This window comes from Microchirus variegatus, assembly GCF_963457635.1.
Source record: "Microchirus variegatus genome assembly, chromosome: 3".
Taxonomy (NCBI): Eukaryota; Metazoa; Chordata; class Actinopteri; order Pleuronectiformes; family Soleidae; genus Microchirus; species Microchirus variegatus.
Window position 1 is genome coordinate 36,216,361 of NC_139804.1, and position 24,663 is coordinate 36,241,023.

At 43.7% G+C, this 24,663-nt stretch overlaps 1 protein-coding gene across 2 annotated transcripts in view; it reads right to left on the bottom strand.

Moving 5' to 3' along the window:
• LOC310924897 (alpha-actinin-4-like) overlaps nt 1–17,720 on the bottom strand; it is an 80,134-nt gene extending 62,414 nt beyond the window's left edge. For both annotated transcript variants that reach the window (XM_083886746.1, XM_083886747.1), the window contains exon 1: nt 17,375–17,720. In XM_083886746.1, coding sequence (XP_083742872.1) covers nt 17,375–17,500 — 126 coding nt within the window. In that variant the 5' untranslated portion in view covers nt 17,501–17,720. The remainder of the gene's footprint in view (nt 1–17,374) is intronic.
• Between the last annotated feature and the right edge of the window lie 6,943 nt (nt 17,721–24,663).

A 24,663-nucleotide genomic window follows, 5' to 3' on the forward strand; every position in this document is an offset into this window, starting at 1 on the left:
GTTGCTTCATTCATCCATTCATCCATGTTCCTGCTCTTCGTGTACAGACCCGTTCAGAAAGGTTCCACATGAATAGTTTAGAGCATTGGTTCTCAAAATGCGGCTCGGGGGCCAATGGCGGCCCGCAGAAACATTTCTGGCGGCCCCGCAATGAATTACAGTTGATAGTTTCAATCCAGGAGCGACTAAGCTTGTTAAATGTTTATTGGACATTACTGGATACAGACCAATAAGTGTAAACAAAAATACTGGGTATTTACCTGGTTTCTATATGGTGAATTTTAGAGTATTATTGTGTTATAAGCTGGTAATAAGCAGGTAGCTACAGCCCCCAATTACTAGCTATTTACCCAGTAAATATATGGTAACAGAAATGTGTTACTTGGTATTAACCTGTAATTAGAAGGTAAGAACAATGGCCAAAATACTGGGTAATTACCCAGTAAATTATAAAGCGTTATTATATTAATGCTTAAATTACATTATATTAATGCTTATATTACAATCTGGTCATTAAAATTATTACAAATGAGATTTCTTTCTGTTTTTTTTTCCTTTGGCGGCCCTCAGTCCAATGTTGGGTTCCTAAATTGGCCCTCAGGTATCAAAACTTTGAGAACCCCTGGTTTAGAGGATGGTTTTTACCATTTTTGTTCCGTTCTCCTTACAAATATCAGTATTATGAGGTTTTTATTTGTGCCGTTTCAGTGTCTGAATGATTTTCTAGAGCAAAAATACAGTAGTATTCAAGTGTTGTTGTGCACATATACTATAAAAAGTCAAATTCAAGCAAGATCAAAAAAACACTTTATCTGCACTGTGTTGGCTGCACAGAAATGCACTTAAATAACTGTATGTACACCATGTGTGTGTGTGTGTGTGTGTGTGTGTGTGTGTGTGTGTGTCAGTGTGGCCTCTCCTCTTCACCTCTTCGCCCAATGCCCCAGTTTGAAAGCTCTTAAATAATACAACAGACGCTCGTTGAGGAAATCAGAGATAGCCGCAGAGGAAACGAACACACACACACACACACTTTGGTCTATTTGTTCACCGTCACCTGTGTTACAAAGTTTAAAAACTCACTGTGAAGGATAAAGGGTTTTGTCATGAGACGACAACAAACTCTTGTCAATGCCTACAATTGCCAGCAGCCTGCAGCGGGCGACTCCCAGAGCAAATTCAGACCATTTTCACACAAGACAAAAGCAAAGTGAAGTCTAATCAGGTCACAAATGGCAAATAAATCAAATGTTAAGCAAGAGTCAAACTCTAAATCAAACATTTTCTGATAGCGAGGGTTAATGATCACATTTCCAGCGTTACTGTCGAGTAGCTGCATCATCCAGCAGAACTTAAACATAGATTATTTTTAATATCACGCGGTCAAGGGTGGAATAAGATCTGTGGATTATTATCAGAGTGACTGTTGAAAGCCGAGTGCAGAGGCCTGGTGTGGTCGCTGATCACAGATGTGCGACTCTCACGTAGTAGCACTGACTGAACCGGCCCAGGATGCCCTCTCCAGATGCCTGATGCTGCTGCTGAGTGTGTGCAAACATGTTCCAGATCTAACATGAGGACTTTTACTGTGTCTCAGCTCAGCCTTTTACTACCAGACTCTGCTGTTGTCTGTCACTCACACACTCACACACTCACACACGCCCAGCCCCGAGGGAGAAGAACCTGTTTAGGTGTGGCCATGCATGCACAAGTGCATCAAGGATAATTCTGGAACAACATTATTATTATTAGAAGAAGAAGAAGAAGAACAACGTGGTTTTGCTATGAGTGTGTGTGTGTGGAGGCACAGAAGAAAACCAAGATCATACATTAGTTCTGAGTGCTTTTGAGCTACGCTAGTCATCCTGCTAATGTTTAAATGGTTTAACATTCTACGTCTAATTAAAGCTGCAGTCAGTGCATCATTTTTAAATACAAATTAACGCCTTTTTCATTCAAGTTATCGTCAAGTAATTGAGTTTTAAACGACTATAAAGGAAGATAAATGGACACAATTGGTCTGAAAATGTCAGGACAAGTTTCACTGGTGGATTCTACTGATAAAAAACCGTCTGTTCAGGAGTTTGACACAAAATAAACGCCGATTACGACCGATTAAGCAGAGGTTTAGGGGCGGTGGTGTAACCAACATCACAAGGAGACACCAGAGTTTGGGTCAGTATTCAGAATTCCTTTGGGCAGCGGCAGAAGTTACATGCTGGTGCTTTAAGCCCAATTTATACTCCTGCGTAAAGTGCTCTGCGTAGGTTACGCAGAGACTCTGCGTCGACGCAGAGCCTGTCGAAGAGCCCTATGCGTCGTCTCCGACTGCACAAAATATTTATATATATATAATATAAGTGTCCGTCACTCCGTCAAGGGACAATGGAGACGGCAAGAGCTGCGATTGGTCCTCAGGACAGGCCGAGATAGCGCTGCTCTGTGCCGGCTCACAGTGAGCACCGAGCGTCCACAGAGGCGGAGCTGATCACCGCCGATAACGACGCTGCCAAACTATAAATACGTCATATCTTAACACACACAACACATGTTTAGACTCCAAATGGCGCCTCAAATGATCTTAAAACTGCGTTCCGTCACACAGAAAAGTGAGAAACGGCCACTGTTTCAACAACAACAACAGTCTCTCTCTCTCGCACAACAACCTTGCGCAGCGACCCCTACTGATCGGGCGGGAAATTGCAGCGCGTGTCCGTCACCACGACGCAGAAGTATAAAGGCTCGAGGCGTCTCCGTGGTGACGCAGTCGGATAACGCATTACGCAGTCGGAGAAGTATAATGTGGCCTTTAGTTTGAAGAAGCTGAATCTGTGACGAAGTGCTACCTTTATCGGGTCTCGAGGACATGAGCCATTTGAGATGATACGTTATAGGAGACGTGATGAGTGATAAGATAAAAAAAAAAACGTATATGACACAATACACGAAACGTCAGCAAGTTTACACAACAAGAGTTAGGGTTAGCCAACTACAAGCGTCGATAGAATGACCCTACACACATGAAACCAAGTCCAAATCGAAATCCAGAACAAACAAACAAACAAATAAATAATCTGCCCATCACTCTCTCCGGAGCCGACCACAACCCCCAAATGACACGTATTTCACATATTACACAACCAGTGATAAGAAGTGTTGCACAAGTCCTGCAGCTAAGCAACATTAATGAAAGCCACGAAGGCACAAACGAGGTTTAAATGAGGTCGTGTTGACGCTGGCTTCATTTCTATAGTCTCTGAAAGGAGAATGAGAGGAATATTCTCTGTGCTCGCCTCAAATTTTGAAACAAACAGTGAGATTGTTGTCGCCTTCACGCTGACATTCCATACCTGACTATGTGGTGTCACAGTCAGGGTGGTGGTAGAATTAAAAACATAATCCTCTGGTCTAATTCTACCCTTAATCTTTGTGTAGGCAAAGATAATCTCTGCTGCAAATGAGTACATTTGCAGATTATATAGATGACACTGCCTTTGATACATGTGCGATACAAGCTTAGTTATTGTTATCTCTGCTCCCACAAACGATTCATTAAATAACAATTAATTACCCGGACTGAAAGAAATCAGCAGCCACATTCATACGTATGATAATATGCTACATGTATGATCATCCCCTACTTTTATGGCATATTGGCGTGTAATCTGGCAATGAGAGCTGGGAAGATAATCTCTTTGTTGACCGAATAGATTAAGGACAGTTTCAGACGCTGAACAATACATCCTCAGTGTGCGCACACACACACACGTATACACACAAGCTGATGAAAGTATGCTGTCCACCATGTGGAATTTTATTAAAAAAAATATGCATGTGCATGCATATTAATGTGATCTATGCAGGAAGAACATTAAATCGTCTAAAAATAAATCTCACATATGGTCAAGAGCGACACCGAAACGGCAAAGCAGCAGCTCGCCCACCGACACCTTCATATGCTTTACATAAAGAGGTTGGAAATAAGTGCGATGACTGTGTAGGCAACGCATTATCTGCATTAACAATGAACTCCTGAAGACAAAGCAGAGTACAAGAAAAAAACAAGATCGTCAACACCGTTTCTTCTTATTTTCTAGTTCTGCGTCTAGTTTTCATCGAATTTGACCACACACACGCATCTTCCTCTGTGCTGCAGGAAGACAGCAGAGCTGTGAAGCTCTGTTTCCAAAAATACACACAGCCGTGTAAGAAGAAGAAGAAGAAGAAGAAGAAGAGAGGCTGCAGCCTTGCAGACACATGTACTATGAACACTATCTGCAGCCATGGAGACGGCACTGAGAGGGAAAGGGTCCACAGAGATGCTTAAAGACACGTTATTAGACAACAGGTCGACGCACAACACCGGCACATTCTCATTAAACGGCCGCAGTGACAACGCTGATGTATCGTATCGTATCTTGTGTATCTTGTGTTGTACATGAAGACAATGATGAGGTAATGGTGGTCAGTGGAGAGGCCAAACTTGGAAAAATCTTGGACATACAAGATCTACTGTAACAGCAGAAAAAAAGATTTCTTTGATGATAAACACGTAAAATGTATATTTTTCAATCTAAACCCAATCAAGTTCAGAAGAAAACCAACTGAATCCAAGCTAAACCCGGTGCTATCGCATCCTCCATCTAAGATAGCTTAGGTCTATGACACAGCTAATATTAGCCCATTAACGCCAGGAGCGCGGCTGCATAATTCTAGTATAGACGGCGGGAAAGCGGCGACGTCAATTTTCGGGGGGGTATAAGAGTTCCTCGTGACATTGAATTGAAATTTCTTGGAGGATTTCTCAAGGCAGTAATTTAGGGTAATTTTTAGCAATTTTTTTATAATTGTTTGAAGACGACGAGGTCGGCGATAACGACGATGAGTTTCAAGGTTTTGAAAGTGACGGAAGACGGAGAATTACCACCGTAATCGTAATTGAACCGCACACCCAGGGGGGTGACAGTGGATTTACCTGCAGATGCCACAGCGCTGTAAACACCATCAACGCCACATGTGAAGCAGACTGTTACAGTCACTACATGCTGTTCTTGTTCTTCACAGAACATCAGGACTAAATCAAGGCACTGACGTAAGTTGATATTACTTTATTTTCTTGCTGTTTTTTTTTTTTTAAATTTAAAATAATTATTCGTGGGGTCCCACGGTTGGTGTAGTGGTTAGCACTCTCGCCTTTGCAGCAAGAAGACCCGGGTTCCTGGGTTCGAGCCCCGTTTGGAACATCTTCGGAACAAGGGCCTTTCTTTGCAGAGTTGTGTGTGATCTGCAAAACCACAGCGGTGAATACAGCATGGTGTTGTTTATTTTTTTGTCATCATAGCTGCAGCCAAATTACACACCCACAGACGATGTGGGAGGGTGTGTGATGTTTTTGTAAACTGCAGCTTTGTCGTTCTCACTATTATATTTCCCTGCATGGTAAACGAAGCAAAAGAAGATGCGCAATAACTTCAGGAGGGGAAAAAAAAAAAAAAAAAAAGGTAATCGAATTCAAGCGCTCAGGCGTGCGAGGACACACCTGTGCAGTAGGTGTTTAATTGCACTGTGTTTACCAACAGCCACAGACAGACAAACCCACATTAATGTGTCTCTGCAGGAAAGCCAGAGGAGGGGCCCAACCTCACTCTTAAACTGCAATCATCGCCCCCTCCCCAAGACCCATAATATAATGGTGCACACACACACACACACACACACACACACACACACCCCTCCTTCACCCTCACACACACATAAACACAGGCATTTAAACACAAACACCTGAACACACATCCCTTTCATACAAACACTGCCTCCTCCTACACATTCTCTAACGCACTGGGGTCTGCATGAGAGCGCACACAGAAACAACAACATCAGGAGAAACTGGGTGTGTGTTCTGGGAGCATAGACGTGGTCCTGGAGTAGGGAAATTTCAACGCACCACTGTTGCATTTCCATGTATACAACCAATATACACTCCCCCCCCCCCCCCCCTTTGCTCTTGCGTTCACTGTCTCTACCTTTATTGTCGTCTTCTGGAGTTTGGAAGTAGTTTGGTCCATTAGCTTTACGATCATTTATTTTCTTACCGTAGTCCCCCCTAGCATGAGAGTGCCAGAATAGCAGCTCAACAACACCTTCACATCCATAATAGCTCAACAAATTAATCTACACTACCGTTCAAAAGTTTGGAGTCACTTCATAATGTCCTTATTTTTGAAGGAAAAGCATTTTTTCTCCAATGAATATAACATCAAATGAATCGTTAACGTGGTAAACGACTATTCTAGCTGAAAACGTCTGGTTTTTAATGGAATATGTACATAGGTGTATAGAGGCCCATTTCCAGTGTTCTAATGGTACATTGTGTTTGCTAATCGCGTCAGAAGTCTATTGGATGATTAGAAAAGACTTGAAAACCCTTGTGCAATGATGTTAGCACAGCTGAAATCAGTTTTGCTGGTTCTTTGGCGAAAGGGCAATAAAAATCATTATTTCTAATCTTGTCAATGTCTCGATTATATTTTCTATTCATTTTGCAACTCTTTTGATGAATAAAAGTGTGACTTTTGATGGAAAACACAAAGCAACTTGTGTAGGTGAGCCCAAACTTTTGAACGCTAGTGTATGTAGTTACTGCAACAACGGTAGCGATGGCACATTAACTGTTTAAGGCCACATTATACTTCTCCGACTGCGTAATGCGTTATCCGTCTGCGTCACCACGTAGACCACTCGAGCCTTTATACTTCTGCGTCCTAATTTCCAGCCCGATCAGTAGGGGTCGCTGCGCAAGGTTGTTGTGCTTTTGGCTACAGTGAGCAATGGTGTCCGAGGGAGAAAGACTGTTGTTGTTGAAACAGTGGTCGTTTGTCACTTTTCTGTGTCCCGCAACGCAGTTTTAAGATAATTTGAGGCGAGAAATTGGCCATTTAGAGTCTAAACATGTGCTGTGTGTGTTAAGATATGACGTATTTATAGTTCGGCAGCGACGAAGTCGGCGGTGTTAAGCTCCGCCCTCTGTGGACGCTCGCTGCTCACTGTGAGCCGGCACAGAGCAGCGTTAGCTCGGCCTGTCCTGAGGACCAATCGCAGCTCTTGCCGTCTCCGTTGTCCCTTGACGGAGTGACGGACACTTAAAAAATATTCCGTGCACCCGGAGACGACGCAGAGGCTCTACGACAGGTTCTGCGTCGACGCAGAGGACTCTGCGTAGCCTACGCAGAGCACTTTACGCAGGAGTATAAATTGGGCTTTAGTCTACATATGGAGAAAGGCCTCAGTGCCCTGGACAACATATTTGGGCCTAATAAAGACTAAAAGCAGGAAGTAATACAGTGATCAATTGATCAGTTTGAGATCTTCTTAATCAAATGGGTTTTAGCCCATGGTTAGCAATGGTTTGCCCTCTGAGTCTGAGGAAAGTTCCTGAAAGTGCTTTAGTAAGTGGACCAACAAGAGATGAAGTCAATGAACTCCTTTAAAACCCATGTTTAGGACACACTTGAAGACATGTGAAGAGGGGGAGGAGGTGGAGGAGATGGGGGTCTGAGCTTCTTGCTAAAACCATCAACAAGAATATTGGCAGCCAACCAAAAGGACATTCTTAGCCCTTGTTGTTGCCAATTTCAATTCATCAGAGGGAAATGCCATTTAGCAAAATCCCCACGGCTGTACACAATGGCCAAGATGTGAGCCTGTGAACGGCCGCAGTTTTAATCGGCCACAAAGCGAATCCAGAGATTTGCGGCCGCAGTGACACTCGAACGCACCCAACGAGGTCCGCTCCTCTCTGCCCCCCCACCCACCAAAATGGAACATGCACAAAGAGAATGGGAGAGGAAACAGACCGTGAAGAAATCTCATAGAAAGAGAGGACGCATTAGGCTGCGGCACCTCGGCACACAAACACACTCGGGCTAACACAGTAGCCGCCGCGGCCTCTCGGATGACTTCAGTCACGTGGTTGGTTGGTGCCTGAAAACTTTCCTGCGACACAACAAACACGCAGCGCAACACTTTGGCGCCAGAACTTCCGGCTGGAAACGAAAGCTTCTCCCGAGAGAGCGAGCGGAGGATTCACCCTCTCTCTCTCTCTCTCTCTCGTCTCCACCTCACCGACCACATCTGCAATTCCTGCAGAACTACGCCCACCCCTGCCTCCCCTCTCCATCCTCCCCCCGAGCTGGGCAGAAAAAAAAACAGGACACCCCGCCTCCCCTTTAGCAAAAAGTCACCGCCCACTAGCCTAGCAGGCTATAATGGGCCACCAAAGGAATGTCTCTCTCTCTCTCACCAAAGGCAGAACATAGAGAAACAGACGGGGGGGGGGGGGGGTGAGAGGGCTTACATTCCTCTGTCCTCTCGCTGCCTGTCTGCAGTGACTGACTGCTTTCGTTGTTTAGGTCCACAAGCTGATTCTGGACGGCGGTCAGCTGAGGCAGTGGGCTTTCCCACAGCTGGCCTGGAATCAGCTGGCAGAGAGCGGGGACGACCGAAGACCGACTAAACTTCCATTATCTCATAAACCCCAAAATACATGATTAGGGGAGGGGGGGGAGGGGGTGGGGGGATGTTAAAACTATTAAGTCTCAAAGTTCATGAGCTGTTAAAAGCTGCTAATTTGTTCCTTAACAGGGTGAAAAAATATATATAAATAACAACATATCCACGTCCTGACTCGTAAAATAAGAGCACCGATATTCTGGCTCCACATATGGATGTTTAAATCTCCGTTAACAGATTTCCTCACCGGTGTCACTACTTCATGATGGGATTATCACGGGGATGAGGGGCAACAAGAACAGAAGTTAACAGACTGAAGAGGTCGACAGTGAAGATACTTGCAGACACAACAGTGGAGAGAACGCAACTTCGCTAAAATCCTGTACTTGGTTAATTTGACAGATGTCATTGTCAAGGAAAATGGTCTGTATTTATATTTAATATGGGGCTTTTCTAGTCGCGATGACCACTCAGAGCTGCTTCACACAGTACCGTTTTTGGCAGTCGCACTAATTTCATCACACATTCAGACGCTGAAGTGTCTCTTGGCCAAAGACGCATCAGGAACCGAACCAACAATCTTCCTCTACCGTGATTGTCGTGCGATATATCGAATCACTGTATTGTGACATTATCCTGCCGTGTGTCTCTTATTGTACTGTATCACGAGTTACCCTACAAACCTAATATGAACTAATCGTCTCGTCAGTTTTTAACTTCCAGTACAAAGTTAATCAAAGTCGATTACAAATGACACTTGCAGGAGGACGATACTGTGTACACAGACCTCAAAAAGGTGTTTGCAATCTCTCATGAATACACTTTCTTTGACACACATCAGTCTGTGGTTAAGAGCTACCTGACCTCACAGTTCAAAAAAAAAACCTTAATATTCGTTAAGTTAATCTGCTAAATCACAACATCAGCTTTTATTTTCCTCTCGCCTCAGTCCGGTTGGTTTGCGCTCCAGTGCAGCAGTCGAATCACACAAAGATCAATCCATCACTATTTGTTTCCTTCCTTCACTCTCTACAAACAAACTATTGTCCATTTGTCTGGTCAGGTCAACCTTCCTCAGACTGACTGGCAGGAAGTGAAGTGGCCCCGGCCAGCATCTTAGCCAGTGTAGTAAAAGCCCACAGGATGCATCGTTTTGGTCCATTCGTCCTGGAAAAAAAACACGTCACTAGCGTCGCTGCTGCTGCTGCTGGTCCTGACTGAGCCAACACAGACCATCTGAACCAGCGCGGCCTGCCTGCCCGCCTGCTCACTCAGAAAGCATGTGAAAGTGGGCGCTAAAAGAACAAACCAACACTGTGTCCCTGCTGCCCACCTTGACTTCAACGGAAAAAGAACTGTGTCTGTGTTGGACGTGAAGACAATGATGAGGTAATGGTGGTCAGCGGAGGCCAAACTTGGAAAAAATCTTGGACATACAAGATCTACTGTAACAGCAGCAAACAAGATTTCTTTGATGATAAACACAAATGTATATTTTTCAATCTAAACCCAATCAAGTTCAGAAGAAAACCAACTGAATCCAAGCTAAACCCGGTGCTATCGCATCGTCCATCTAAGATAGATTAGGTCTATGACACAGCCAATATTAGCCCATTAACTCCAGGAGCATAGACGCCGGGAAAGCGGATATGTCAATTTTCGGCAGGTATAAGGGTTCCTCGTGACTAGAGCTGCAACTAACGGTTATTTTCGTAATCGATTAATCTGTCGACTATTTTCTCGATTAATCGATGAATCGTTTGGTCCATAAAATGTCATAAAATGTTAAAAAACGTTGATCAGTGTTCGTCAAACCTGGAAATGACGATATTCTTGAATGTCTTGTTTTGTCCCCAAACCAAAATGATTCAGTTTTAATGATTTCTTTGTTTATGTGGAGCAAAGAAACCAAGAAAATGTTCACATTTAAGAAGCTAAAACAGTCAGAAATCTTGTTTCAATCATGAAAAAAGCTTCAAACCGATTATCGATTATCAAAATAGTTGGCGATTAATTTAGTAATCGATTAATAATCGATTCATCGATTAATCGTTTCAGCTCTACTCGTGACATTGTTTTGAAACTTTGACAGCGAAGAGATTTCTAAAGGCAGAGATTTTGAGTCATTTTTAGCAATTTTTTGATAATCGTTATAAACGAAGATGAGTTTCAAGGTTTTGAAAGCGACGGAAGACGGAGAATTACCACCGTAATCGTAATTCAACCGCACATCCAGGGGGCGACAGTGGATTTACCTGCAGATGCCACAGCGTCACATGTGAAGCAGACTGTTACGGTCACTACATGCTGTTCTTGTTCTTCACCCTCCATCAGGACTAAATCAAGGCACTGACATAAGTTGATATTACTTTATTTTCTTACTGTTTTTTTTTATTTGAAATAATTACTCGTGGGGGCCCACAGTTGGTGTAGTGGTTAGCACTCTCGCCTTTGCAGCAAGAAGACCCGGGTTCCTGGGTTCGAGCCCCGTTTGGAACATCTTCGGAACAAGGGCCTTTCTGCAAGGAGTTTGCATGTTCTCCCCGTGTGTGCGTGGGTTTCCTCCGGGTTCTCCGGCTTCCTCCCACAGTCCAGAAACATGCTATATCGGGGATTAGGTGAATTGGTCACTCTAAATTGACCGTAGGTGTGAGAGTGTGAGTGAATGGTTGTTTGTCTCTATATGTGGCCCCGTGATGGACTGGCGAACTGTCCAGGGTGTAGCCCGCCTATCGCCCAATGTCTGCCGAGATAGGCACAGCACCCCCCCGCGACCCTCTGGTGGAGGATAAAGCGGTAGATAATGGATGGATAATTATTCACTTTACTTTTAACTTTTTTGTGTGACGGTGTATCTAAATAAAGCCTCAGGTGTAAGCTCTCAAATACTTTTGGAACTGTGTTCCTACATCTGCTACAGAGGCTGAGAAATCAGTCATTTAGTCAGCATTGAACCTCAGGATTTAGAGGTCCTTTCTGCAATCAAACCATAGGTTTGACGGGCATTTTTTTCCCCCAGGCGTTTCAGGCCTTAATGGGTTAACAGAAGATCCATTTGTTTTTATTCATGTATTTAATGCACCATAACAAGAACGCTTACTCGCTCAGCTACTGTGAACAAAGTGCTCGAGTGTCCTCTTCCTCTTCTTTTGAGCGCCGTACACAAACTGACCACCGGAGGTGATTTTGAAGAACATATAAAATCACATTATTACGTTGACCTTTCCGTCTCTTACAAATGTTCTACTACATCACAGTCCGTTTCTAACAGAGCCGTGCAAACAGACCTGAGATGGCTGTCAGTATAAGAAAATAAAGGCAGATAAAACACACTGTAACAGCTGCTTTTTATGAGAACAATGCATCTACGATCACTGCTGCACACTCTCGATGCAAGCCCAAGACTGAGGGAATAAAGCGACGACTCTGATACGAATCTAGTTGCATTTTGCTCGGACCACAACTATGCCGATTTGCATAGTTAACAGTGACCACACACACACACTGACTGAACGACCGCGTGTACGGTTTCTAACCCAACACGGCTGCTGCATCAGAGGGGAAACATCACAACAAGTGGCAGCGATTTCAAAAATGCATCACCTTGACAAATGAGGCCCTGGTTTGTGTGCTTTCACTCCTCATCCACTCTCTCCTCGAAACCACGACACGATAAACGGTGAACGCCGAAGCCGACCCGTCGCCGGAAAAAACCACCGCCAACACTCGCGTCACGGCGTACTTTGACATGTCTGAACCTGTGGAGGATCCCTGAGCACGGAGACTTAATAACATGTTTGTCAGGAGGGAAGCTTTGCCTGTAACAAACCGTTGTTAACTGGACTCTGCTGCTTTACTGCCGCTCAGTCCACTCCACTCTGGGGTGGTGTTGGGGAAACGTGGAACTGGAAACACACACACACACACACACACACACACACACACACCGCAAGGACAAGGTCTTTGCCAGAGAAACACACATTCACACTGTTCAACTCCGGAAACATCTAAATGACGAGAGACTCCTAAAACAAGCGAGACGTTGGAGCCAAACATCTTCCTACTGAGCAGATAAAGTCAGACGAGCTCTGCCTGCGCCGTGTACGACTTTCTAATGTTTGCACAGTTATAGTTACACAGTGTTCTGAGTTCAAATGTCAAAACGAGGCTTTGGTCACATGACTCCCCTGCTCACTTTTTCCTGTCGCTGCACTGAGGCAAAAACACGCACAAGAGGCAGTGCCGCCTTTTTCCTTCTCCCCCTCTTGTGTTACTCAACATGGTGAATGTGCAAAAGTCAGTGCGATAGAAAAAACCTGCCAACGACAAACCACTCCCTTTTCTTGACTTTACAGACTCACCCCCTCACACACACACACTCACACACACACACATTACAAGGACAAGCTCATTCCCACACTCATTAGATCCACTTCTCTGTGGATGTTCCTGCAGGAGGCGTTTGCTTTTCCCCTTTTGTGCAATAACTGGCACAGTGAGCGTGAATACACTGCAGGAATTCGCCTTTAGTTCACCCAGCTCAAAACTTTACAGTGGGACGCGTCGTGTCGTGTCGCCCGCCGGGCTCCGTCCACCGCGCAAGCCATCAGCGTCTGACACCGATGAGTGTGCGTGGGGGGAATGCAGGAGTGGACCTCAGCCCAGGTTTACACAACCAGCCCCGACTCTGTTAATGATTGGCAGGGTAAAGTTTCCTTTTAGGGAAAACTTTGACCCCGCGTGAGACAAATATGCAGAGGTTGCACGGTTGACTCAACTGGCATCGGGTAACGTCTGAGGACGTGTGGACCGGTGGACATACCAGGTGTGATGCTCATCAACAGCAGGAATGTCTCACGTCCGTGGCTAAACTGCCGAGCGGCCCCGATAAGTATGCAAAATTCAACGCTTGGCGCGGCGGTATGTTGTCACGCCAATGGAAAGTATGCCAGTCATCCGACTGGTTAGAGAACAAATAGGGTGATTTAGCCTGGTTAGCAGACAAACACAAACACACACACACAAATACACACCCTCTTAAATCATTCAACACTGTCGAGCAGTGATTCTTCTTCGATATACTGCCTCTCCGCGCCCTTTTGAGACTTAGGGCCCCCGTCCAAAAACCTCCCCTAACCCTACATTTTTGCCCTAATCCTAAATTGTGCGCGTTCACGTGTGAAGTGCGATTTTGTCGTTATAATAAACCCTCAAAACGAAGCGAGCTCCGATGCGGGCTTCAAACGAAGTGAAAGATGAAATTACCCGCGATGCTTTGCGAATTCAGCGAGCCGGCTGATATTTTTCAACAAAGATGGCGGCCAACATCTGCCGAGGAACTGTTTCGTTGTAATAAATTTTCTCAAATAAGCGCGTTACGATGTCGAAATGTGTCGGAATATGTTGGTTTGATGCACATCCACGGGACCGTTGAGCTTTGAACACCAATGTCGGAAAACTGAGAGCTAGCGAACGAGCTAACTAGCGGCTATTTGCCGAGTGCTTCGAGAGTGTTTGCCCGTCATGTAGAGCTACATGACGGGCGAACTCTCAAAGCACTCGGCAAATAGCCGCTAGGTAGCTCTGCTACAAGAGTGCTTCGAGAGCGTTCGCCCGTCATGTAGCTCTACATGACGGGCGAACGCTCTCGAAGCACTCGGCAAATAGCCGCTCGCTAGCTCTGCTACAAGAGTGCTTCAAGAGCGTTCGCCCGTCATGAAGCTCTACATGACGGGCGAACGCTCTCGAAGCACTCGGTAAATAGCCGCTAGCTAGCTCTGCTACAAGAGTGCTTCGAGAGCGTTCGCCCGTCATGTAGAGCTACATGACGGGCGAACGCTCTCGAAGCACTCGGCAAATAGCCGCTAGCTAGCTCTGCTACAAGAGTGCTTCAAGAGCGTTCGTCCGTCATGTAGCTCTACATGACGGGCGAACTCTCTCGAAGCACTCGGCAAATAGCCGCTAGCTAGCTCTGCTACAAGAGTGCTTCGAGAGCGTTCGCCCGTCATGTAGCTCTACATGACGGGCGAACGCTCTCGAAGCACTCGGCCAATAGTCGCTAGCTCTGCTACATCTGGGTAGTTTTGTCAGTGTTTTGGATGTGTGCAACAGCGTTTACTTGAACACGAAAACCCTGGATTTCAGATTTCAATATAGCGTAGCGATATAGCGTAGCGATATAGCGTAGCGTTTACGAGGACGGAGAAAAACAAACACAGCCAACAGGCAACAGGCAACAGGCAACACAACGGCTGGATCCGCCGGCATTTTCCCTGAATGAAAATAGTAGCACGCTCCACCGGTAGAATTGTCAACATGTGACGTAGGTTAGCACGTTCGTTGCATTCTATACGCTAATTTGCCACTTCCCTTTACGAGGGGGAATTTACGGTCAAGGTTACTCAAAACCAAGTGGGAAAAAAAATATGTTGTATTGGGACGAGGCCTTAAAAATCTGATGTAGGCCACGAGTGGTGTTGTAAAGTCACGAAGGTATGTTTACGATATATACATTTTATCAGGATTGGCCCCTTTAAACATTCCCAGTGTGAAAACCACTCCTCTGTATTTCTGACAGGTTTCTTCTTGGGGGAATGTTCATTCAGCATGGCGGCTGCCTGAAGGGGAAAAAAACGCTGCGTTGGAAAACTAGGTCACCTTAGTCTAGTAAATTTTAGTGGATGGCTTTTATTGCCATCCTGGGGGAAAGTGCACACAGGTTGTAAAGTATTGCAGCACACAGTGGCATCAATCACAGCCCGGCAGCATCTATTACACAAAAACAAGACGAGCAAAGGGGGAAAGGCGTGGATGAAGACGGGGGGGGAAAGAGTGCAGCAGCGTGGATGGATGTTTGGGGGATAGCGTTAGGGCCAAAAAGGCCGAAACGCACAGGACTCTGTGCACAATGTGGTGCCAAGTGGTTTGGTGTCAGAATTTCCTGCGTTTCACACAGCACACAAACTCAACGCCCACTTGCTCTGCTGCAGATTTCTTAACTGCTCAAATGTTCGGACTCTTACGCGACACCAAATATGACCACAGCAACGCGGGCAGGCATCGCTAAAACGTTAGCCGCGACATCTTTTCCCACCAGCGAGGAGGTATTTTCGTGTGCGAGATCGTAAGAGTAACCGAAACAGAACCGGTTCGAGAACCACAGATCGTTTTATGAAGAAGAAGAAGGTGTTGGTCTGTAAACGCGTTACTGTCATTCTTCTCTCGTGGATTTTTTGAATAGTTAACATAGCTGCGATGCTTCTAATACTCTGAGGTTTGAAAAGGTTCTTGAGAATGTCTGGAATTTGGTTCAATGACTTAAGCTTTACGTTTCACCCCGGTTGCAGTTTGACTCTCTCCACAACAGAATTTAGACGCGTTAACCTCTGGCTTTACATTAAATCGGGATGGGGACGTAGGAATCGCGACAGCCGTTATAAATCACTTTCAAAAATAAAAGCCAATTGGTTTCTTTCTTTCCAGCCAAAGAATAAAAACTTTACATGTTCTCCAGACGAGGGCCTTGCTTTACGACGGCCACCATCTTGTACCAACATGTTTCTACAGCAGCCCGACTGGACGTGCGCTACGTTATTAGCCTGCACAACTTTACAACCCAACACAAACTGAACTGTACTGCTTTGTGTTGAGGTGCTTCCTGCTACCTGGTGATCAGGCTACACCCATACTAGTCCTTTCTTTGATTATTATTTTAAAAAAACACACACAACCTTTGCTCTCCGTCCACACAACTCTAGTATTAAACAGTTAAAAGTACCATATGCAAGAATGTGGCCAAAAACAGTGACTACATTCAAATTCAAAAACACAGAGAATCTTTTAGGTTTCCTTTTCTGACGTAACTGGCAACCCGTGGTTGCTCGGCAGCTGAGACTCTACTGACTGCAATGACGGCGGGAGCTGTGTTTCAATCTAAATGGACGAAAAGTGACCAGGTTTTTCTTTTCTTTTTTGACACATTTATCTGCGTTCACTTCCTGTACGTTCTCATCGTCCAAAAACTTGAACATCGACTGTAAATGAAAGGCTCCATTCATTCAAAACAAGTACTTTCTTACAGTGAACCATGCATTATCATGTATGCGGACGATACACGCGTGTTCAGAAGCACAGCTGAAATGCTCATCTGTACACACAATTTTTTTTATTATCTATATTTTTCAAAATAAAACGTAATAGAATTTGTCTCGATTTGACTTGGATGAATCAAAGTCCCGGAGTGTAAATATCGGCCTCGACAAAGGTGGTATCGGTCAGATTTGTCAGCCTCGCCTCACTCTTATCAAGTGGGCCAAGCTGCTGCTGCTGCTGCTGCTACACCCTTCACAAACACGCCGTTTCACTCACACAATCACTATTTTTGGGGCTTTTTTTCGTGCAACAATGGGGCGACCTGTTTCCGGCCAGAGAGCCAGAGAAGGAGGGTGAAGGGGGTGAAGGGTGAATAAATCACGTTTGACAGAAAGCAGAAAACAGCAGCTTTACAACCGCGTACTTTTTTTTCCATTCAGACCAAGAAGCTAATCAGCGGCTGATCAGTGGAAAGAGACGCAGAGGGCGAGGGGGGGGAGAGCGGGGAGAGCGGGGAGGGGGAGCCGGGCTGTGAGGAGTCGGTACACGGGTGACATAAAGTGGGACAGTGGTGGGTGCAGCTGTGGGGTTTATAGAGCAAATCCGAGGCCCGTAGTCTTTGGCTCTGACCTCCACTCCCCATCCCATCCCATCCCTCCCCTGCCATTTTCTTTCCGCCCGCTGCTGCTGCCGCCGCCACCGCCACCGCCACCGCCTCCTCTCAGCCCGGCTAGGTTCGATCCCAGCTGGGCCCCCGGGCTCCGGTCGAGCTTACCTTTCTCTGCTGTCTCTCCCAGGCCGGGTCCAGGAGCAGGTCCCGGTCCCAATCGTTCTCTTGCTCCATGTAGGTCTGCACTGCGCCGGACGACGACTGGTTATTGGCAGCGTGATAATCTACCATGTCAGCACAAGAAACCCGAGTACGCGACACACACACTCTGACAGAGAAGGGAAAACGTTCTCAATAATAAAAAAAAATGTTTTTATAATAAAATATAAAAAAAAAAAAACGGGGGGAGGGGAGGGAGGGAGGCAAATACGTCCTCAAAACTGAAAGGAGGGACGGGGACGGTACACGACCGAGAAAAAGTGTCCTTGTTTTCTGAGCCGTGAGTGCGCGGTTTCCTGTGATGAATAGCCGGTGTGTGCGGTGAGAAAGCCCCGCTGCTGCTGTGAGAAGAAAAGCTTTCTGCACCGAGAGGCTGCCGGGAAGAGCCGAGCGACAAGCTGCCCGCGGTGAGCAGAGGCACTTCCGGTTCGACCCTTCACAATAAGAGAGAGATAGTTAGCTTGCTAGCAGATAGATAGATAGATAGATAGATAGATAGATAGATAGATAGATAGATAGATAGATAGATAGATAGATAGATAGATAGATAGATAGATAGATAGATAGATAGATAGATAGATAGATAGATAGATAGATAGATAGATAGATAGATAGATGGATAGTTAGCTTGCTAGCAGATAGATAGATAGATAGATAGATAGATAGATAGATAGATAGATAGATAGATAGATAGATAGATAGATAGATAGATAGATAGATAGATAGATAGATAGTTAGCTTGCTAGCAGATAGATAGATAGTTAGCTTGCTAGCAGATAGATAGATAGATAGATAGATAGATAGATAGATAGATAGATAGATAGATAGATAGATAGATAGATAGATAGATAGATAGATAGATAGATAGATAGTTAGCTTGCTAGCAGATAGATAGATAGTTAGCTTGCTAGCACATAGATAGATAGATAGATAGATAGATAGATAGATAGATAGATAGATAGATAGATAGATGGATGGATGGATGGATGGATGGATGGATGGATGGATGGATGGATGGATGGATGGATAGATAGATAGATAGATAGATAGATAGATAGATAGATAGATAGATAGATAGATAGATAGATAGATAGATAGATAGATAGATAGATAGATAACATATAACAATACAAATAAAATGGAAATAATCAAGCCAAATTTTGATCATACCAACCAAAAATATCTGATTATCAGGGCCGGCCCAAGGCATAAGCGAACTAAGCCGATTAGGGCCCTGTGACCACTAGAGGGCCCCCAAGTGCAATTAAATTAAAAAAAAAAAAAAAGAAAGAGAAAAGTCTGGATTGCTGTAGATTATTTCGAATTTTTCTCCCCATTTTTACCAAAGCTTTTTCACAGTTTTTACATCGTTGTCAGATGTGATTTAACTTTATATTTCATTTATTAACCATTTTTATTACCTTGTTCCGAGTGCCTCTGTTGATTTACATTATTACTTTTTTACTACTATTACTATTTGTTTGATATTATTTTATTTAATGCTGTGTTTTTTTTACATATAAAAGTCGAATCTTTGTATTACAGGAGTGTATTTTGAGTATCTTGAATTCTGTGTCGCCAGTAGGGGGAGTTGCTGATTTTGCCAAATATTAATTGAAAGATTTTTCTGTAAATTTGCAAATCTGGTATCTGCTTCCATGCAACAAAAAGTTTGTGACAGAGTATAATAAGTAGAGTACCTTTAGTATAGTAGGTATCTGAATGATCAATAATCATTATTATTAGCAGTAACAGAGGGTCCCAAAATCAAATTTTGCTTAGGGCCCCATGGAGGCTTGAGCCGGCCCTGCTGATTATTTTCCTCAAAGTCCCTATACATTTTCACTATTATTATTATTTAATTCTACATCAGCAGTTACACTGGGCGACACTGGGCTTTCTCAAATGAAGCAATGACATTTTATTTTGAAGGCGTCGTCGACTACTTCCTTGTTATAAATGTATGTATGTGGAAATCTCACACGCAGCCTCTCCAGCCCCAGACACCTTATGAATATTCAGGTCGCGCTTGTACGTGAGCTGCTGCTGAGACAACGACTATGTTATAAATGTGAAATATTAAAGCTGCAGCACTCTGCAGGAAACTGTTTCAGAAATTCAGTATAAAACAAACACATAAATGATCCTCTAACATGAAGAAGCAAAGTTTGGAATATTCAAAACTTTTTTTTACATACACAATTCTTTATTTTAAGAACATTTTAATCTTTAAAAATCCTCATTTTAAGCAATTGCATTAGTACACTTTGAAAAAAAATCCTCCTGGATCAATACAACATTCTTGATTCTGCTGCTTAAATCCCAACTAGGCTTTTCCGTGCTGTGTTTTTGCAACTGTAAATGACATTTTCCTGCCATTCCGGTTACCATTTGTTTCCATTCAGCTCAGTAGTTGGAGTAGAATTCACTTTCATGAAGAACTACACCCACTTTGGGAACTAGAATGAGGGTTATTTTATCACATTTATGAGCTCTCATGTTAAGAAGATGCTGAATTGCAGGGAGAAAACAAACATCTGCATTATTGAAAGTGTCCCAGCCTCCTCTGATACGTGAAAATAAAACAAACAAACAACGCAATCAGGGAAAATCGGTCTTTCGTGGGTGATTTGCGTGCAGCCTGCGACCATAAAGAGTCTCGACGCAAACATTTTAGAAGCACTGACCCAGAGGAGTGACATCGTAAACACAGCAGAGAGCCTGAGCCGCAGTATCATCCATTACATCTGCCCCGGCCTCAGAGCGACCGTCCTGTCTGCAGGAGCCACCTACAGAAGTAGGTCACGCTCAGGCTGTCCTGGTCCATTAGTGTCACCACAGCAGCAGCAGCAGCAGAGCAGCACATACTGTAACTGTAGACTTCAGCGCAGCCATTAGCAGCTCCGTGATTGGTCACAACGGCTAAGGAATCATCGTGTCCCTGCTGAAAACAAACCATTTATGAATTCACTGAACACAGCGAGTCTCCATTATAGTTGATGATGTTCACACAAGGAGGAAAAAAAACTAATTTTAACATATTTAAATGTGATTGTGCAAAAACAAGACAACGCCGCCCCCATAAAAACACCATAATATAGTCAAAGGAGAGTCTTAAAAGTCCTTAACTTGACTGTTATGTATCATACATTGAGTTCTTTTCTGGAAATACATGACATGTTGGTGAACTATATTTAAATGTTATGTCACAAAGCTGACGGCACCGCACAACTGAAACTCTGTAAAGCCGTGCAATCTTTGAAACGTATTTTTTACGAAAGGCAATAAGGAAATCTGAGAGACAGTATGTCAGGGTGTGGCCGATGTGCGTGATTATTACACACTGTCCTTAAACGTCTCACACACACACACACACACACACAGAGAGAGAGAGCGTCTCCATGACTTCAGAGGAAATCTTTCACTTACATTCATTTCCTCGAGACTCACCCTAATCTTAAAATATGCCTTCGCGTTACAGGAACGGGGACGTACACTTTGTCCTTTATAAGTCCCTAAAAATGTGACGGTGAACAGATTTCTAAGAGACCCCTCCCTTACCTCCTTGTTAGGACTCTACATTGACACCTGAGCCAAATAAATACTCCTTAACTTTATCTAGTTCCTCAGAAATTCACTAGAAGAGTCCAAAGCCCAAGCCTAACCTTTAACCCTAAACTTCAGCACTTCCTCAGAAAGACGGTGCTGGTTTTGTTTTTCCATGAGAAAAAGCTCCTGAAGAAGTAACAAATAAAACTACACACACATACACACACACACACACACACACATTCTTGTACTTGCTGCATACTGAGAACCGGGTATAAGTGCTGACAAAGTGAGGACCAGCATTCCCACTTTATAAATCAACACAAGTACAAATATCTACTTCATGAATGACACAAATAAAGAACTACTGGGTGCAGCAGTACCATAAACTGTCGGCAGGTGGAGCCCCAGAGCAAAAAGTGTGTGAAACACCATGGCTGGAAAACGGGCTTTCGTACCAAATTGAGGACCTCTGTTAAAATCAGAGTATAGCATGTTTACAACCTAAGGAAGTGATTTCAATGAAGACAAAGCGAGGACCGGCCAAAATGTCCTCACTTTGTAAAAATGACCTCACTTTGTTGTTTAAAAACCCTCACTGGACCTCAGTATGCCGTAAGTACAAGAACACACACAAACACACATGTTCTTGTACTTGCTGCACACTGCGAACCGGTTAAAAGTGCTGACAAAGTGAGGACCAGAATTTCCACTTTATAAATCAACACAATTATAAAATATCTACTTCATGAATGACATCTATGAATAACTACTGGGTGCAGCAGTACCATAAACTGTCGGCAGGTGGAGCCCCAGAGCAAAAAGTATGTGAAACACCATGGTTTTTGTACCAAATTGAGGACCTCTGTTAAAATCAGAGTATTTCATGTTTACAACCTAAGGAAGTGATTTCAATGAAGACAAAGCGAGGACCGGCCAAAATGTCCTCACTTTGTAAAAATGACCTCACTTTGTTTTATTAAAAACCCTCACTGGTCCTCAGTATGCCGTAAGTACAAGAACACACACACACACACACACATATTCTTGTATTTGCTGCATACTGAGAACCGGGTATAAGTGCTGACAAAGTGAGGACCAGCATTTCCACTTTATAAATCAACACAAGTACAAATATCTACTTCATGAATGACACAAATAAAGAACTACTGGGTGCAGCAGTACCATAAACTGTCGGCAGGTGGAGCCCCAGAGCAAAAAGTGTGTGAAACACCATGGTTTTTGTACCAAATTGAGGACCTCTGTTAAAATCAGAGTATAGCATGTTTACAACCTAAGGAAGTGATTTCAATGAAGACAAAGCGAGGACTGGCCTAAATGTCCTCACTTTGTAAAAATTACCTCACTTTGTTGTTTAAAAACCCTCACTGGTCCTCAGTATGCCGTAAGTACAAGAACACACACACACACACACACATATTCTTGTACTTGCTGCACACTGAGAACCGGGTATAAGTGCTGACAAAGTGAGGACCAGCATTTCCACTTTATAAATCAACACAAGTACAAATATCTACTTCATGAATGGCACAAATAAAGAACTACTTGGTGCAGCAGTACCATAAACTGTCGGCAGGTGGAGCCCCAGAGCAAAAAGTATGTGAAACACCATGGTTTTTGTACCAAATTGAGGACCTCTGTTAAAATCAGAGTATAGCATGTTTACAACCTAAGGAAGTGATTTCAATGAAGACAAAGCGAGGACCGGCCTAAATGTCCTCACTTTGTAAAAATGACCTCACTTTGTTTTATTAAAAACCCTCACTGGTCCTCAGTATGCCGTAAGTACAAGAACACACACACACACACACACACACACACACACACACATATTCTTGTACTTGCTGCATACTGAGAACCGGGTATAAGTGCTGACAAAGTGAGGACCAGCATTTCCACTTTATAAATCAACACAAGTACAAATATCTACTTCATGAATGACACAAATAAAGAACTACTGGGTGCAGCAGTACCATAAACTGTCGGCAGGTGGAGCCCCAGAGCAAAAAGTATGTGAAACACCATGGTTTTTTGTACCAAATTGAGGACCTCTGTTAAAATCAGAGAATAGCATGTTTACAACCTAAGGAAGTGATTTCAATGAAGACAAAGCGAGGACCGGCCTAAATGTCCTCACTTCATAAAAATGACCTCACTTTGTTGTTTAAAAACGCTCACTGGTCCTCAGTATGCGACAAGTTTAAGAACACACACACACACACACACACACACACACACAGCAAACCTCTGGTATGTGTGTATCGCTGACCGTTCTCACTTTAAAGAACGATGCTGGAGACGGATATTTACACATACCAGACTCCAGCAGACAATCGTTTCTCATAATATTCCCTGTGGTCAGGGTCACTGTGGAGACTGAGGCTGAAAGAGAAAAACAGGAATAATAATAATAATAATAATTATAATAATAATAACGCATACACATTTACACACAGAAACTCAAACATAAACATCTCTCTGAGGTCAAAGGTTAATGACTCACTTAAATGGAATTAAAAACACAATTAACAAAGCCAAAGGGGGGAAAAAAATAATACACACACAATTTCACATTTATTCTTTATTTTAACTTAAAGGTGAAGTAAGTAGTTTATAGTGCCATCTAGAGGAGAGGCTGAAATTTACAACAAAGAACTGCTGCTCTGCTCACCCCCTCCCTTCCCTGAGCGCTACGGTGTCCTCAGCCGGTCAAATGTCGTCCTCGTCGTCTTTCTCCGTGTCAGCAGATGAGGTTCGTGAGGCGAGGGAGAGGGCGGAGCTACCGCGGCCGTAACAGACGAAGTGGAGAGAGTGGAGGCGGGACTTCCTGCTACAAGTAAAGAGACGCTTGATTTGTTCTCTCGTGTTTGTCCTTACAGGCTCCGGTAGAAACATGGCGTCTCTCTGCTAACAGTGGCTATGCAACCGCGGCCCGCGACCATGTTATTTTACATGGCTTTTTGAAACACTACGAAAATGAAACAAAAACTATTATACAGCGACTAGACAATGCAGGAGCACATAATATGTATAAAAAAGTGGATTTTGGGTTATATAAACCCATAAATACTACACAGTGTCCCTTTAAGCCAAAACAAAGCATTTAACCTGTAGTAAAAAAAAATAAAACCGTTATTAAAACATTTCCCCACTTCAGCGTTGAGACTTCAGGGTAACAACAGAAGACACGAAGGAGCAGAATCATGCAACACATTTAACCTGAATACATCATGAACTGCTTTGTATGGATTTAAATCCTGATAATTGGACCATGGATAAGAGTGGACTCTGTCAGACGCCGGTTGAAAGTTTCCTCACTCATGACTATATATATATATATATATATATATATATATATATATATATGTACTGTATATTTATATTTATTTAAAATGACAGATGTTTTCTGTTATTGCTGTGTGACTTCACGATGACACCGTAAAAGAGTAGGAAAGGAATGGCACGAGAAGTCTTTGCGCAAACCCAGTCCTTTGCTTGACGTGCGTCTCTCTACTTCACATCTTTTATGTACAGCATATAATAATAATAATAATAATAATAATAAAAACAATCTAAATCTTTGCGTCATGCTTGCAAAAATAAAAACAAAGAGACTTAATGAAAGCAAACCCCGGTGAGTCCGTGTCAGTGCGACCTAGGTGAGC